Source organism: Tachyglossus aculeatus, chromosome 9 (genome assembly GCF_015852505.1).
Source record: "Tachyglossus aculeatus isolate mTacAcu1 chromosome 9, mTacAcu1.pri, whole genome shotgun sequence".
In the NCBI taxonomy this organism is placed as follows: Eukaryota; Metazoa; Chordata; class Mammalia; order Monotremata; family Tachyglossidae; genus Tachyglossus; species Tachyglossus aculeatus.
This window is the reverse complement of record NC_052074.1, coordinates 36,351,856-36,366,398: the sequence shown is the minus strand read 5'-3', so window position 1 is coordinate 36,366,398 and position 14,543 is coordinate 36,351,856. Positions and strand designations below refer to the sequence as shown.

The 14,543-nt window shown below is 54.6% G+C and overlaps 1 protein-coding gene across 1 annotated transcript in view; it reads left to right on the top strand.

The window, feature by feature from the left end:
* Window positions 1-9,511: 9,511 nt before the first annotated feature.
* TMEM163 (transmembrane protein 163) overlaps window positions 9,512-14,543 on the top strand; it is a 44,785-nt gene continuing 39,753 nt past the window's right edge. Inside the window, exon 1 of the mRNA XM_038751159.1 lies at window positions 9,512-9,680. Within this exon, the coding sequence (XP_038607087.1) occupies window positions 9,524-9,680 (157 nt within the window). The 5' untranslated portion in view covers window positions 9,512-9,523. The remainder of the gene's footprint in view (window positions 9,681-14,543) is intronic.

Sequence of the window (14,543 nt, the reverse complement as noted above, 5' to 3'; positions counted from 1 at the left end):
TGCCTTCTGGAAGTTTGCTCTCTGCAGAAAACTTCCCGCCACCATCCACAGAAGGAGGCTTCGGAGTTCCCGGGCTGTTGGAGCACCGGGGCCTTGGTGGCGGTGGCGGCAATGGTGGTGGTGGTGGTGGTGGTGGTGGTGTCGGTGGCAGTAGTGGTGGTGGTGGTCGTGGTAGCAGCCACCGCAATAAGGATCGAGTGGCGTTGGCTGTGGAAATGACACCATCCGTGTGATCCACACTTCTGGTCTCATGTGAGAGTCTTCACAGAGTCTAAAAAGGGTTCAGGTTTTCAAGCAAACATCTGGGAGGGGCGAACCAGCAAGTTTATTTTTCAGCAGAAGAAGGAACCAAAAAGGAAGCAGAAGAACTGGGATGGTCTGGTTCCAAGGTAGAAGGCAGATGAATTTCCCAAGTCTGGCGTCAAAAGAAATTCCTCCCCCACGTTACAGATGATTTTATTCTTCTAATCCCATGATGCAAGCTTTCAGGCTCGTGAAAAAGCATCTTTGTAACCTTCTCCCTTCCGTTGCTGCAACCGGATCCCCCAAATAGCAGGAAGCCGGAAGCAGAAAGGAGGCTGCAGATGACCTTACAGTAACCTTCCCCTCTTGCTGGTTAGTGGCCAGCAGTTCATTCCTATTTCACAGATGGGAACACTAAGGCCAGGAGACAGGTTGAAGTTATACCTGCACCCTCTCCAGAATGGCTTTGAAGGAGGGGAGGGACGTGGTCTGCCAGATTTGACAGGGGAGGGAGTTCCGGACAGTAGGAAGGGTGTGAGCAAGGGGTCAAGAGCAAGGGGCAGTTAGGTTGGAAGAACAGAAGAGGGTGAGGTCGGGAAGAGTGGAAGAAGAGGGCAGATGTCCTTGCTCTTCCTCCTGCTCCCACTAGGAGCAAAGCATTCCTGTCTGCCCGTCTCCTCAGGCTGCAAGCTCCCTGAGAGCAGAGACGATGCCTTTTGCATCTCATGTATTCACTCAAGCACTCCACCCAGGTTGTGCATGCAGTAGGTGCTCAGTAAACCACCCGGAGTGTGACAGATTGACAGAAATGCAGGCGTTTCTCTGGGAAATGTCCTCCAAACAAAAGCTGGCCCGAGACCAGGGGAAATCATTGACTTGCTTTCCTTGAGCAGAGGAAGCCCCGTTCCTAGGGGCATGGGGAACCTGTCACCCAAGCTCTGGTCTCCAGTATGCCAACCCCCGGGCCCTGTCCTGTTCTCAGCCAATTTCTTGTAGAAAGCAAGTCCAAGTTCCCCCTAAAAGATTGCTGATGTCATTCCTCTCCAGTCCCTCCAGAGGCTGCTGGGCCTCTCTCTGTCCTCCCATTGTGCCTTGGGGAATATCATGGCCTGTAGGAGATGGGGTGAGGGTCAGGCCCGGTGGAGGCGGGGGTGTGTGAGGTGTTGGCGAGGCCCAGCAGCTGGGGCCTAGAGGAAGCCTAGCTTAGACGGGGACCTGCCAGAATCAGGACAGATAGAGAGGGCCTGGGGTAGGGGGCCAGCAACCTGTAGGTGAAATAGGTGGAGGAATCAGGACGGTTGGTGAGTGAGACTAGATAATGAATGGGCGGCAGCAGCAGCAGCAGCAGCAGCTGCAGCTGCCACCACCGCCGCCCCCTCCAGAGGCTGGAGCAGAAGAGAATCTGTCAGGCAGGGACCAGCAGTCGGATAGAATTCTAGACTGGCCTCCTACTAGTATATGCAAGGCCATGTTCTGGGCACCTGCTATGTGCTGGGAGACAGAGGAAATGCACACTGGTTTATATTCCATGCTTAAGGTGTGAGAATAGATATACATAAATTATACAAGTAAATAGGAACAGAGGAGTGGTAAGGTGGCTGAGAGAAGCGGCATGGCTGAGAGAAACACCCTTGATGAGAGAAGCAGCATGGCTTAGTGGATAGAACATGGGCCTGGGAATCAGAAGATCGTGGGTTCTAATCCCAGCTCTGCCACAAGTCTATTGTGTGACCTTGGGCACGTCACTTCACTTCTCTGGGGCGCAGTTAACATTTATCTGTAAAATGGGGATTGTGTCTAACCTGATTAACTCTATTCTACCCCGACACTTGGAGCAGTGCTTGGAACATAATAAGCACTTTACAAGTACCATAATAATAATAATAATAATAATAATATCATTATTATTAAGGGGATAGAATGATCAGGAAGTTGGGCATATTGGTCAGGTTGGATATTTGGCAGGGGAGCGGGTTGGATTTGACTAAAACGGGCTTAATGGATGGTCTGTGGAGTCCCGTTACTTGTGCTCTCAGTTTGTGGACAGATCACTGGGAGTTGGGTGAATTAGCCTGTTAATCAGCTCATGCTAACTTCCATGAGGTCCATGGCAACTGGGAGGTTTGCAAAATTTCAACCTCCTCAAAAATGCTAGGCTCTGGTCACCTTTTGCTTTGTGGATGTCCCTGTTACCACTAGGCTAGTGTAGATTTTTCACTGTGGAAGACTTTAAGGATTTATAGTATTTCAGGGTCCCTACTTAGCATTTGAACATCCTGGCAAGGTGCAAGTTCCATCAGCGCTCAGGGTAACACTGGGTCCGTGCCCAGTCAATCACTGGTATACACTGAGTACTTTCTGAATGCTAAGCATTTTACTAAATGCCTGAGAGAGCACAACAGAAGAAAGGCACACATTCCCTGCTCTCAAGGAGTGTACAGTCTAGTAGGGGAGATTGACCAATGGACATCATCATCAATCGTATTTACTGAGCGCTTACTATGTGCAGAGCACTGTACTAAGCACTTGGGAAGCACAAATTGGCAACATATAGAGACAGTCCCTACCCAACAGTGGGCTCACAGTCTAAAAGGGGGAGACAGAGAACAAAACCAAATATACTAACAAAATAAAATGAATAGAATAGATATGTACAAATAAAATAAATAAATAAATAAATAGAGCAAAAAATATGTACAAACATATATACATATATACAGGTGCTGTGGGGAAGGGAAGGAGGTAAGATGGGGGGGGATGGAGAGGGGGACGAGGGGGAGAGGAAGGAAGGGGCTCAGTCTGGGAAGGCCTCCTGGAGGAGGTGAGCTCTCAGCAGGGCCTTGAAGGGAAGAAGAGAGCTAGCTTGGCGGATGGGTAGAGGGAGGGCATTCCAGGCCCGGGGAATGACATGGGCCAGGGGTCGATGGCGGGACAGGCGAGAGCGAGGTACGGTGAGGAGATCAGTGGTGGAGGAGCGGAGAGTGCGGGCTGGGCTGTAGAAGGAGAGAAGGGAGGTGAGGTAGGAGGGGGCGAGGTGATGGAGAGCCTTGAAGCCCAAGGTGAGGAGTTTCTGCCTGATGCGCAGATTGATTGGTAGCCACTGGAGATACTGGACATACAATTAGTCAAAAATAGTGGGAGCAGGAGGAAGAATGAGAATAGAGCGGTAAGTAGTAAGATGTAAGTCATCCAAAGGACAAATAAATATGCACTGCCACATGGTCTGGACTGCTTCTGGTTATGCTGAGGGCAGAGTTGAGTCCAGACTGGAAGACAGGCCTGGTGGGCTCGAGAACGTGGTCTAGTCTGGGGCTAGTTAGTTGTCCCTCCTCTTAGAAGAAGACATGAGTAAATAGTTATGCCTAGCTCGTTGTCCTTTATACTGGAAGGTGGCATGAGTAAGTGTTATGGTTAGTTATCCTTTGCATTAGAAGACATGAGTAAGTAGTTATGGTTAGTTAGTTGTCCTTTGTATTGGAAGAAACTCCCCCTCTAAGCTGTAAGCTCACTGTGGGCAGGGTGTTGTGTCTGTTATATTGTTCTATTGTCCTCTCCCAAGGACTTAGTACAGTGCTCTGCAGATAGTAAGCATTCAAAAAAAATTGACTGACTGATTCCTCAGAGGGCAGGAAGATGGCTCATGAACACCTAGAACTGACCTGCTCTTGTAGGGGTCCCTGGCTCAGGGCAGCAAAGACCCCTCTCCGGGAAACACTTGGGTCATTGCTCTGGTGATACTAAAGACTGAGGCATATGGAGCTGGACCCTGGACAGGTTTGGGGTGAGGGGACTACTTATTGTCCATGGCGGCCCAAGACAAAGAGCGTCCATCAGCATTTTTAGCAATGTGCAGAAGGTGGGAGCAAGAGTTCACCTTGCGTAAACTAGTTTGGACAGTCCAGACAGTTTGATCATCTTATGCCTAGTATTCATGTGTGTTGTGGTTGTCAATCAATTAATCAATGCTATTTCTTGGGTTCTGACTGTGGACAGAGCACTGTTCTAAGTGTCATGCAGTAACGGTCAAGGTTTCATTATGCAGATGACAATGGGAAACAAAGAAACTGCATCTTACATTCTTGTCCAGACCTTTAAAATTCAGTTTTCTTCTGGTTATTTGGGGCTTCGTTTGCATCTGTCAGTAAGCCTCAATAGGGCGTTTGAAGTACTCCAAAAACAACAGCCACTTTGACCTACAAGTTTGATTTCCAATTTATGTTCTTAACATTTCCTGGGACTGCTTCCTTGGAAACTTTCTTTCTCTCAAAGAGAAAGGAAAAGAATCTCTTCTTTTGGGAAATAGAGAGGTGGATTCTTCAGTAAGCTCCTCAAGGGCAAAGATGGTGTTTTAAAACTTTTATTGTATGCTCCTCCAAACCCATTCCAGTTTTCTGCACACTGCAGGTGTGCAGTTTAGCACTCTGCGCAAAGAAGCTGCTCAGTACAGTGCTCTGTGAACAGTAGCCATCCAGTACAACACTCTGAACACAGTAGCCATCTAGTGCAGTGCTGTGCACACAGTAGAGGAAGAATGTGGCCTAGTGGATAGAACACAGAGCTGGGAGTCAGAAGGACCAGGGTTCTAATCCCAACTCCACCACTTGTCTGCTGTTTGACTTCGGGCAAGTTGCTTAACTTCTCTGTGCCTCAGTTACCTCATCGGTAAAATGGAGATTAAGACTGAGCCCCATATGGGACAGGGACTATGTCCAACCTGATAAACTTGTACCTAGCCTGGGGCTTAGTACAGTGCCTGGCACATACAAGATCTTAACAGATACCTTAAAAATAAGTAGTTGTCCAGAGCATCACTCTGATCACAGCAGATGTCCAGCTCTTTGGATTATAGAGATGAAGGCAGAGGTGGGGGCTGAGAGGGAGAGAGGGAGGAGAGAAGTGGCCAAGAGGACATTCCAGTGAGAATGGAGGGCACGGTTCACTCCAGGCTGGGGAGACAGCATACCTCTTTGGTCGATCAGGAAAGGTGGGCCGTTTCCACTCAGCCTCTGAGACGGGTCAGGGTGTCTCCTTGCATCCCCATCCAAGCACTCCAGTCCATCTCCACAGCCTCTGAGGCGGGGACCAGCCTGAAGAGAATCCCCCTGCCTCCCAATACCCCCCAGCCTGTGTGCTGCTGTACTGACCCATGACCAGTCGGGTGAGTCTGGCACTCTGGGCCAGATGGCCAACTGAATGGACAGTCTCCTGCCAGGACACAGGTCTGACCTTGACCGTTGAAATGCTTTTTTTCCCAAATATAGAATTTGTTAAATGCTTACTATGTGCCAGACCCTCTGCTAAATGCTGGGTTAGATACAAGCTAATCAGATTGGACACAGTCAATGTCTCACATGGAGCTCACAGTCTTAATCCCCGTTTTGCAGATGAGGTGATTGAGGCCCAGAGAAGTGAAATGACTTGCCCAAGTTCACACAGCAGATAAGAGGTGGAGTCAGGATTAGAACCCAGGTCCTTCTGACCTCCAGGACTGTACTCTATTCACAAGATTACGGTACTCACTGAGGAATTGGGGTCCCATGAACTCAGGGGGCAGCGACCTTCACCAAACCCAAGCCACGGGTATGGTCCAGGCAGTTTATTCTTCCAGATGGATGGATGGATGGATGGATGGACGGACAGATAGACTCAGCTCCTGGCTGGTGGCCCCAGACCGCGCTGACATTCCAGGGCCTCCTCTCCATGCTTTGCTCTCCGCAAAGTGAGCTTCCTGCAGCGGCGGAGGAGCCCAGGCTCCTGCCTAGCTGCTGGCCCCTCCCGGTCACTCTGCCCCACTGGGTGCATTGGAGAAGATGCGGCCCAGGCCTCGGCCTGGCTGCTGGGCCCTCCTGGCCTCTCTGCCCCCCCAGGGTGCCATGGCGACACGGCCCAGGCCTCGCCTGGCTGGAGGGATCTGCCAGACCAGGCAATGGGGCTGAGGGCATGGGGGTCTCAGTTGTGAATCCCCCTGGCTCAGTCTTAAAATGTGAGGCCCCTGAGCAGGACGTCCCCACCCAGGTCCCTGAGGAGGGGCAAGGGCAACATGTGGCTCACCACTGAGCTGTCAGGGCAGAGCGGCCCCTGGGTCACTGCCAGGTGGAAGCCAATTGTCCCGGGGCAGTGACCTGAGACCTGATGTGCCAGTGAGACCCACCCAGCTCTGCACAGCACTAGACCCACTCAGCTCTCTATGGACCTGGAGGGCAGGACTCTCTCCGGGTTTGGGGTTTGGTTACTGCAGGTGGTCCTGATCCCTCCCTGCCTGTGGTGGGGACCGAGGCTGATAGCCCAGCCCATTTCACCCTGAGTTCCCACGGGAACCGAAGGGAGAGGCAGTTGGTTCCGGCTATGCTGGGGGCCTCATTCCTCAACAGACGAAGAGTTCGGCTCCCTGAGGGACCCCGGGGCTACAATATCTCCTTCTACACGGCCACAGGGTTGGCTCTGGCTGGATTCTGAGAAGAAGAGGCCCCACCATCCAGCTCTGTGGCCCTGAGCCTTGCCCCTTTGCATCCTGCCCTTGAGGAAGCAGGATGGGGGGAGTCAGGCCTGACCCTGTCCCTGCCCCATTTCTGTCTCTGCCTCAGTCCCTGTCCTTGAACCTTCTCCTGTCCCTGCTCCTGCCCTATCCCTGCTCCAGACCCTGTCCCTGCTCTGACCCTGCCCCTGCTCCTGGGCGTCAGAGGACATGGGTTCTATTCCTGGCTCTGCCGCTTGTCTGCTGTGTGTCCTTGAGCAAGTCACTTGACTTCTCTGTATCTCAGTTACCTCATCTGTAAAGTGGGGATTAAGATGGTGAGCCTGATGGTGGGATGACCTGATTACCTTGTAGCTACTGTAGCACTAAGAAAAGTACTTGGCACATACTTAAGTGCTTAACAAATACCATCATCACCACCATCATCATCATCATCATCATCCTGCTCCCACTCCTGTCCCTGCTCCTGTTCCTGCTCCTATCCCTGCTCCTGCCCCTGCCTCTGTCCTCATTCCTGCCCCATCTCTGCTTCTGTCCCTGCTCCTGCCCCTGCTGCTGTCCCTATCCCTGCTCCTGCCCCTACTCCTGCCCCTGTTCCCATCCCTGTCTCTGCTCCTGCCCTTGTTCCAGCTCCTGTCCTTGCCCCATCACTGTTCCCACCGCTGCTACTGCCCCTGCTCCTGTCCCTGTTCCTGCTCCTATGCTTCTTCCTGCCCTACTCCTGCCCCTGTCCCTGCTCCTATGCTTCTTCCTGCCCTACTCCTGCCCCTGTCCCTGCTCTTGCTTCCATCTCTGCTCCTGCCCTTGTTCCAGCTCCTGTCCTTGCTCTCGTCCCTTTCCCTGCTTCGATCCCTGCTCCTACCCGTACTCCTGCCCTAGCTACTAACCTTGTTTCTGCTCCCATCCCTGCCCCCTGCTCTTGCCTTTGATCCAGGTCCTGTCCCTGCTCCAGCTTCTATTTTGCTCCTGCCCCATCTCTGCTCCTGTCCCTGTCCCTTTCCCTACCCCAATCTTGCTCCTGCCCCTGTTCAGTTTGGATTCTCTATCCCAACCCCCCTCTCCTAGATCATCAGAAGGTCAGACAGCAGCAGCATCTCAGGATATACTGAACTAATAATGTTACTAATAAAAATAATATTTGTTAAGAACTTGATAAGTGTTGAGCACTGGGATAAGCACTGGCTTAAATACAAGATAATCAGGTTGGACACTGTTATTGTCCCATGTGAGACTCACAGTATAAAAAGGAGGGAGATCAGGTATCTTATCTTCATTTTACAGATGAAAAAACTGAGACAGAGACCTTGTGCAAGTAGAGCACGGTGCACCTACTGTGTGCAGAGCAATGTCCTGGGTGCCTACTGCATGCAGGATGATGTTCTGATCATCTGTGTGCAGAGTGCAGAACTGGATCAATTAGTGGTATTTTTTGAGCATTTATTTTGTGCAGAATCCTACTGAGTGTGTAGGTGGCAGTTTAGCCTAGTGGAAAGAGCATGGGTCTGCGAGTCATGACATCTAAGTTCTAGTCCCACCGACCTGCTGCACGTAAGCTGTCACTCACACTGGAAGAAGACAACACTGATGGTGAAATTTACTTACGAATGAATGCGTGTTTGACCGAAAAGGCCAATGGGAGAACCGCAGCGCCGAGACCATTGTGCACCAGAAACAGCCGACCCTTGCTGTGATGCCACGTTCGATGTTTGCAGTGCCTGAAGCTGTTTTCTCTTTTGCCCCCTTGTCTCTTATTCCTTTCAAAGCTTTCTCTCTAGAAGAGCTGCCCCTTTCTCAATGGCGGCCTACCACGTTGCTCTCTCCTCAGCAACTGAGTCTCAGTTTTCAGAAGGGATGTAGCATTAACTGAGGCTTTGTTTTTCTGAATCCTTAAAACCTTTCCTCCATCCTCCCCGCCTTCGTCTTCCCAGCTTCCTGCTGTGTGACTTTGGGCAGATCACTCAACCTCTTGGGGTGTCATCCCTAAGATGGGGTGATAATACCTGCTTCTTCTTCGCACACGAGGTCAGTAATGTGCAAGCACTTTGAAAAGACAAGAGCTATCGTTACCACTATTACTGTTAACATCATCACCTTCATCATTCCTCTGGACAGAGGCCGCCGAGGGGCCCTTGTGTGGAGGAGGCCGCCCCTGGGCGGCTAATCAGGAGGAGCATAAGACTGCCAGCCCTGCCCTTGCGGACACCGGAGTCAGAAACGGATGACTATTCCCTAGCTAAGAGTGAGGGAATGGCTATAAATAATGGAAACCACTGAATGAATAAATCAATAACAAGCCAACGCATAAACCCATGAGTGCTCCCGGCCGCTGATGGGTTGCCTTGATCCGGGCCCGGTGAACTCATCAGGGAAGGCCTCCTGGAGGCAGCGGTTTGGTGATTGGAGTGGGGGCGGGCGGGGGGGGGGGAAGGGTGCGAGGCTAAGGCGCCCCCACTGGGGGAGGGGGCGGGGGGGATGCCGAGGGGCTGGTGGGCAGAATGAGGGCAGCCCCCTGTCCTGCCACACCCCCGCCCATCGCCCCGGGACCCCAGCAGGTGCCACCTGGGCCGAGCGGGGGGTGGGGGGCGGTGCCAGGGAGCGCCCCGCCCCCTCCCGCACCGCACCGCGCCGCGCCGCACCGCACCGCCCCGCGCCTCCTCCCGCCGCCCCGCGCCCCCTCCCCTCTCCTCCCCTCCCCTCCCCGCTCCTGCCGCTCGGCACGGCGCTCCCCGCGTCCGGACCCCCGTCTGTCCGGCCGTCCGCCCGCCCGCCCGCCCGTCCTCCCTCCCTCCCGCCCGCCCTGCCGCCATGGAGCCGGGCTCCTTGCCCCCCGGCGGCCCCGGCGCAGCGCCCTCCCCGGCTCCCGGCGCCCCCGGCGCCGCGCCCTCCCCGCCGGCCGGGGAGCCGGCCGAAAGGCTCCGGCTCAGCGAAAGCGGACAGTCCGGCGACGGCCTCGAGGGCAGAGGTGGGAGAGCCCGCCCGGCCCCCGCCCGGCCCCCGCCCGGCCCCCGCTCCCCACGCCTGCCTCCCTCCGTCCCCGGCTCCATCTGTCCCCTCCTCCTCCTCCTCCGGCCCCTCTCCTCAGCCTAACCCTCTCCTCGTCTCTTTCCCTCCGGCTTCCCCTTCCCCGTCTCTTTCTTCCCCATCTTCTTGCCACCGTCTCCCCCCTCCCCATCTCTCCTCTCCCCTCTCCCCATCTTCCCCCTCCATCTCTGCTCTGTCCATCTCCCCATCTCTCCTCTCCCCCCTCACCATCTCCCCGTCTCCCCCATCTCTCCTCTTCCCGTCTCCCCTTCTCCATCTCTCCTCTCCCCGTCTCCCCGTCTCCATCTCTCCTCTCCCCGTCTCCCCATTTCTCTCCCCCTCTCCCCTCCCCGTCTCCCGCCTCCCCTCTCCCCATCTTCCCCCTCCCTATCTCCCCTGTCCCCGTCTCTCCCCCATCTCCCCCTCTCCATCTCTCCTCTCCCCCCTCCCCATCTCCGTCTCCCCGTCTCCCCATCTCCCCCCTCCATCTCTCCTCTCCCCTTCTCCACCTCTCCATCTCTCCTCTCCATCTCTCCTCTCCCCCTCTCCATCTCTCCTCTCCCCATCTCCCCATCTCCCCATCATCTCCCCGTCTCTCCATCTTCCCCTCCCCTCCCCGTCTCCCCCTCCCCGTCTCCCCCTCCCCATCTCTCCTCTCCCCGTCCCCCCCGTCCCCAGCTTCTTCCCTCCGCCTGCCCCCTCCCCTTCTCCCGTCTCCTGTCCCCTCGCCGTGTTCGCCCGCTCCCCGGCCCGCCGGGTCAGACGGGCCGCGGCAGCCCGTGGGGGCGGGCAGGTGCGCCTTGGGGAGGGAGAGCTTGGGGCGGAGGGGGCAGGTGCGCCTTGCGGCCGGGGGGAGGCGGCCGCTGTGGGGGGGGGAGGCGGCCGCTGCGGGGAGGGGGCAGCCCCCCCCCCCTTGGCCCCCTGGCCCCCGGGACTGCGGGGGTCCCCGGCTCCCGGCCCCCCGGCCTCCGGCCAAGACTGGACTGGCCGCTGGCCGCGTCCTGTCTTGGCCCATCCCGCGCTGAGCCCGTTCGGCCGAGCTCCCCCATCCCCGCGCCCCCCGGGCCCGGCCCCCGACACTTTAGGGGTGCGGGAGGGCGGTGGGCTCTGCCCTCAGAGAGTGAGGCCCCCCCGCTCAGGGTCGGCTCCCCCGGGCGGCCCCTGGGCTCACTCACTCAATCAATCAATCGTATTTATTGAGCGCTTACTGTGTGCAGAGCACTGGACTAAGCGCTTGGGAAGTACAAGTTGGCAACATATAGAGACAGTCCCTACCCAACAGTGGGCTCCCAGTCTAGAAGAGTGGGCTCCCAGCGGCAGCCACCCACACCCGCCCCACCGGGACTCTTCGGGCCTGCCCAGGGTTGGAGCCCCAGAGCCCCAGGGAAGAGGTGTCCAAACTTTCTGGCCACCTGTCAGCCCCCTCACACCTCATCTAGGCCCCCACAAGTCTGAGGTGGGGGTGCATACATGTGCGTGGTGTTGTGTGTATGTCTATGTGCCTATACATGTGGAAGTACAAATTGGCCCATGCCAAAGTGGTGAGTCCACACATATATCCGTGGGCCCTCCTGCGTGGTAGAGTTCACCCAATATGCCTCTGTTCTCATGACTGTGTGGCAGCATGTCAATCTATTTGCCTATGTGCATGTGGCTGTGTGGGTAAGGGCCATCTCTGTATGTTGCTGATTGGTACTTCCCAAGCGCTTAGTACAGTGCTCTGCACACAGTAAGTGCTCAATAAATACAGTTGAATGAATGAATGCATGCATGCCCATGTGGTGACATGTCCACCCACTAGGTGTCTGGATGTGTGTGCCCATGTGGCGACATGTCCTCCTACCAAGTGTCTGTGTGTGCATGCCCGTGTGGCAACCTGTATACCCACCAGGTATCTGTGTGCATGCCAATGGGAGGCCTACCCATCTAGGTGTCTGTGGGTGTGCCCACGTGGTGGCATGTCTACAAATATGTCAGTGTACAGATGGTTAGGTGGCATTATGACCCTGAGCCCGTTGTTGGGTAGGGACTGTCTCTATATGTTGCCAACTTGTACTTCCCAAGCGCTTAGTACAGTGCTCTGCACACAGTAAGTGCTCAATAAATACAATTGAATGAATGAATTATGCCCAAAGAGGCATGTGCCCACATGCAACCATGCACAAAAGGGAGACTGGCACAGTCATCTAGGCAGGCTACAGCTCTGCCAGGTGTTGGCTATGGTTGTCAATGGGCAGGTGTTGACTTCTTCTTAGAGACCAAGGAGAGCCGGCCACATCAGGGGCCAGTGGGCCACTGTCCAGCTGGTATCCCTGGATTCTACTCAGCCCAGGATGCACCTTTCCCGCCTTTGCCAGCAGCAGGTGTAAGAGTTGTCCCTGCAGCCAAGACTGTGGCCAGCTGAGCTGAATGTCCGCTGTCCAACTCTGGGTGGAGAGAGACCCTTTTCAATCCGCGCATCCTGTTCCACCAGACCAGGGGCGGGGCCAGCGGGGTCGTGTGTGGAAGCCTGGGACATCATAGTACTCCCAGGCACCACTCAGAGAGGGTGCCTGGGCATTGCCAGTGACTTCCCACTTGTGGGTTGGATTCCTTGAAGGAGCTGTATGGCTGGACCCATAATCGCCCCCAGGAAAGGCGGCCAAAGGCAGGGCCAAAGGCTGTCCTGTGCTGGCGGAGGAGCAAGTGGGTGGTGAGGGTGTGCGATGGGTGACAAGGTTGCGGGCTCACTCCTGGTTCTCCAGCCATGATTGTAGTTGTGGGGCCCACTGAACCCCAGCAGGTCTGAGCAGTGACGATGGATGCCCCCCTGGCCCCCTGACTCTGGAGAACAGGAGAGGACTCTGGGGGAGTCTGCATAAACTCACATGAGCTGGGGTGGGCACGAGCAGGACAGGATGTGGTGCCATTGCTTCCCATGGTCACCCCTGGGTGGCTCCTGGGACTAATACTGAGTACCTCTGGCCTGCCTGCACATGTGAGGAAAGTTGCTTCCCCAAGGTCCAGCAGCTTCACTGTCAGGTCCCTCCTTCTCCCCCTCCTTTCCCCTACCACCCCCTCCCTCCTTTCCCTGACTGCCTGGTGCTCTGTCCCCAGCCAGGCAGGAGATGGCGGGGGGAGTGGTCAGTCAGCCATCCATCTGTGAACTCCATCCCAGGCAGTGTGGGGGAAACCTCCTTCTTATCTGAGTCACAGCAGATGAAATTGCCACTTGGGCCAGTTTTCCAGGGCAGCAGCTGCCCCTCCTGCCTCGGCCTCAGCTCCATCGTGATTGATCCTACAGTCGCCATCACCACTGCAGACCTCATGCTGTCCTCTCGCACGGGTCACCCTGCATGGGTCTGGGGATGGGCCGAACGGCAAGTGGTGGTGGCAGTGGCGGGTGGAGGAGGAGCTCAGGAGAGGGGACCCGGCTTTTCCACCCCATCTCCCTCCCCGGTCCCCGTGGGGGCCACAAGGGAGAGCATCGGATTTTCTTGTGCAAACCTCCTGCTTCCTCTGACCTTCACTGCCCCAACCCCTGCCGTACACAAAAAGTACACCTTCATAATCACCAATCCAACAATAGTATTGAATGAGCACTTGGTTAGAATGTTGCACTAGGTGCTTCATTCATTCATTCAATCATATTTATTGAGTGCTTACTGTGTGCAGAGCACTGTACTAAGCACTTGGGAAGTACAAGTTGACAATATATAGAGATGGTCCCTACCCAACAATGGGCTCACAATCTAGAAGGTGCTTGGTGGAAGACTATACAATAGAGTTAGTGGACACAGTCCCTGCCCTCAAAGAGCTTACAGTTGAGTCAAGGAGACACAGATTAAAATAAATTACAGAAAGGGGAAGCAAGAGAGTTTCAAGATGTGTACCTAAACACCATGAGGAGGTGCAGGTGCACTTACTGTGTACCAAACACTGTGCTCAGTGTCAAGTAAAGGCATAATCAGGTCAGACACAAGTGCTGTACCACACAAGCTAAGAGGAATCTAAGAGGAAAGGAGAACGGGAACCTTATCTCCATTTTACAGATGAGGAAAATGAGGCACAGAGAAGTTAAGTGATTTGCCCAAGATCGCACAGCAGACAAGTGGCAGAGCCAAAATTAGAACTCAGGTCTCCTGATTCCCAACCTATGCTCTTTCCTCTATGACACATGGCTTCTCGTAGTGATGGTGAATCAATTCATCAGTGGTATTTATTGAGCACTTACTGTGTGCAGGGCACTGTGCTTGGGAGACTATAATAGAGTTGGTGGACATGATTTCTGCCCTCAAGGGGACAGGATGGTCTAGTGGAAAGAGCTCAAATTGGGAATTAGAAGACCTTGGTTCTTATCCCAGCTCTGCCTCTTGCCTGCTATGGGGCCTTGGGCAAATCACTTAATTTCTCTGTGCCTCAGTCTCCTCATCCATAAAATGGGTATTCAGTCTTACTCCCTCTTACTTAGACTATGATCCCCATGGGGAACAGGGACTATATCCAATCCAATTATTTTATATCTATCCCAGTGTTTAGTACAATAAGGTGCTAAGGCACATAGCACTTAATAAATACCTTAATATGGAGCTTAGAAACTAGAAGGCTGTGTGTCTGAGGGACAAGGCTGGTGCTTAAGGGGCCCACCGGTCCCACTGTGCCTGGTACACACTCTCAACTAGCCTGGCCGTGTGTCCATATCGGGTGTTCGTGGCACCTGGCTCTGTTTTTTCTGCTGCCTCAGGCAGGCCGGGGCAGCTCGATGATAGCGGGAATGGAGATATTGGCTTCTGGACCAGTGATTCCCCTAGTCTCTCTCCAGAAA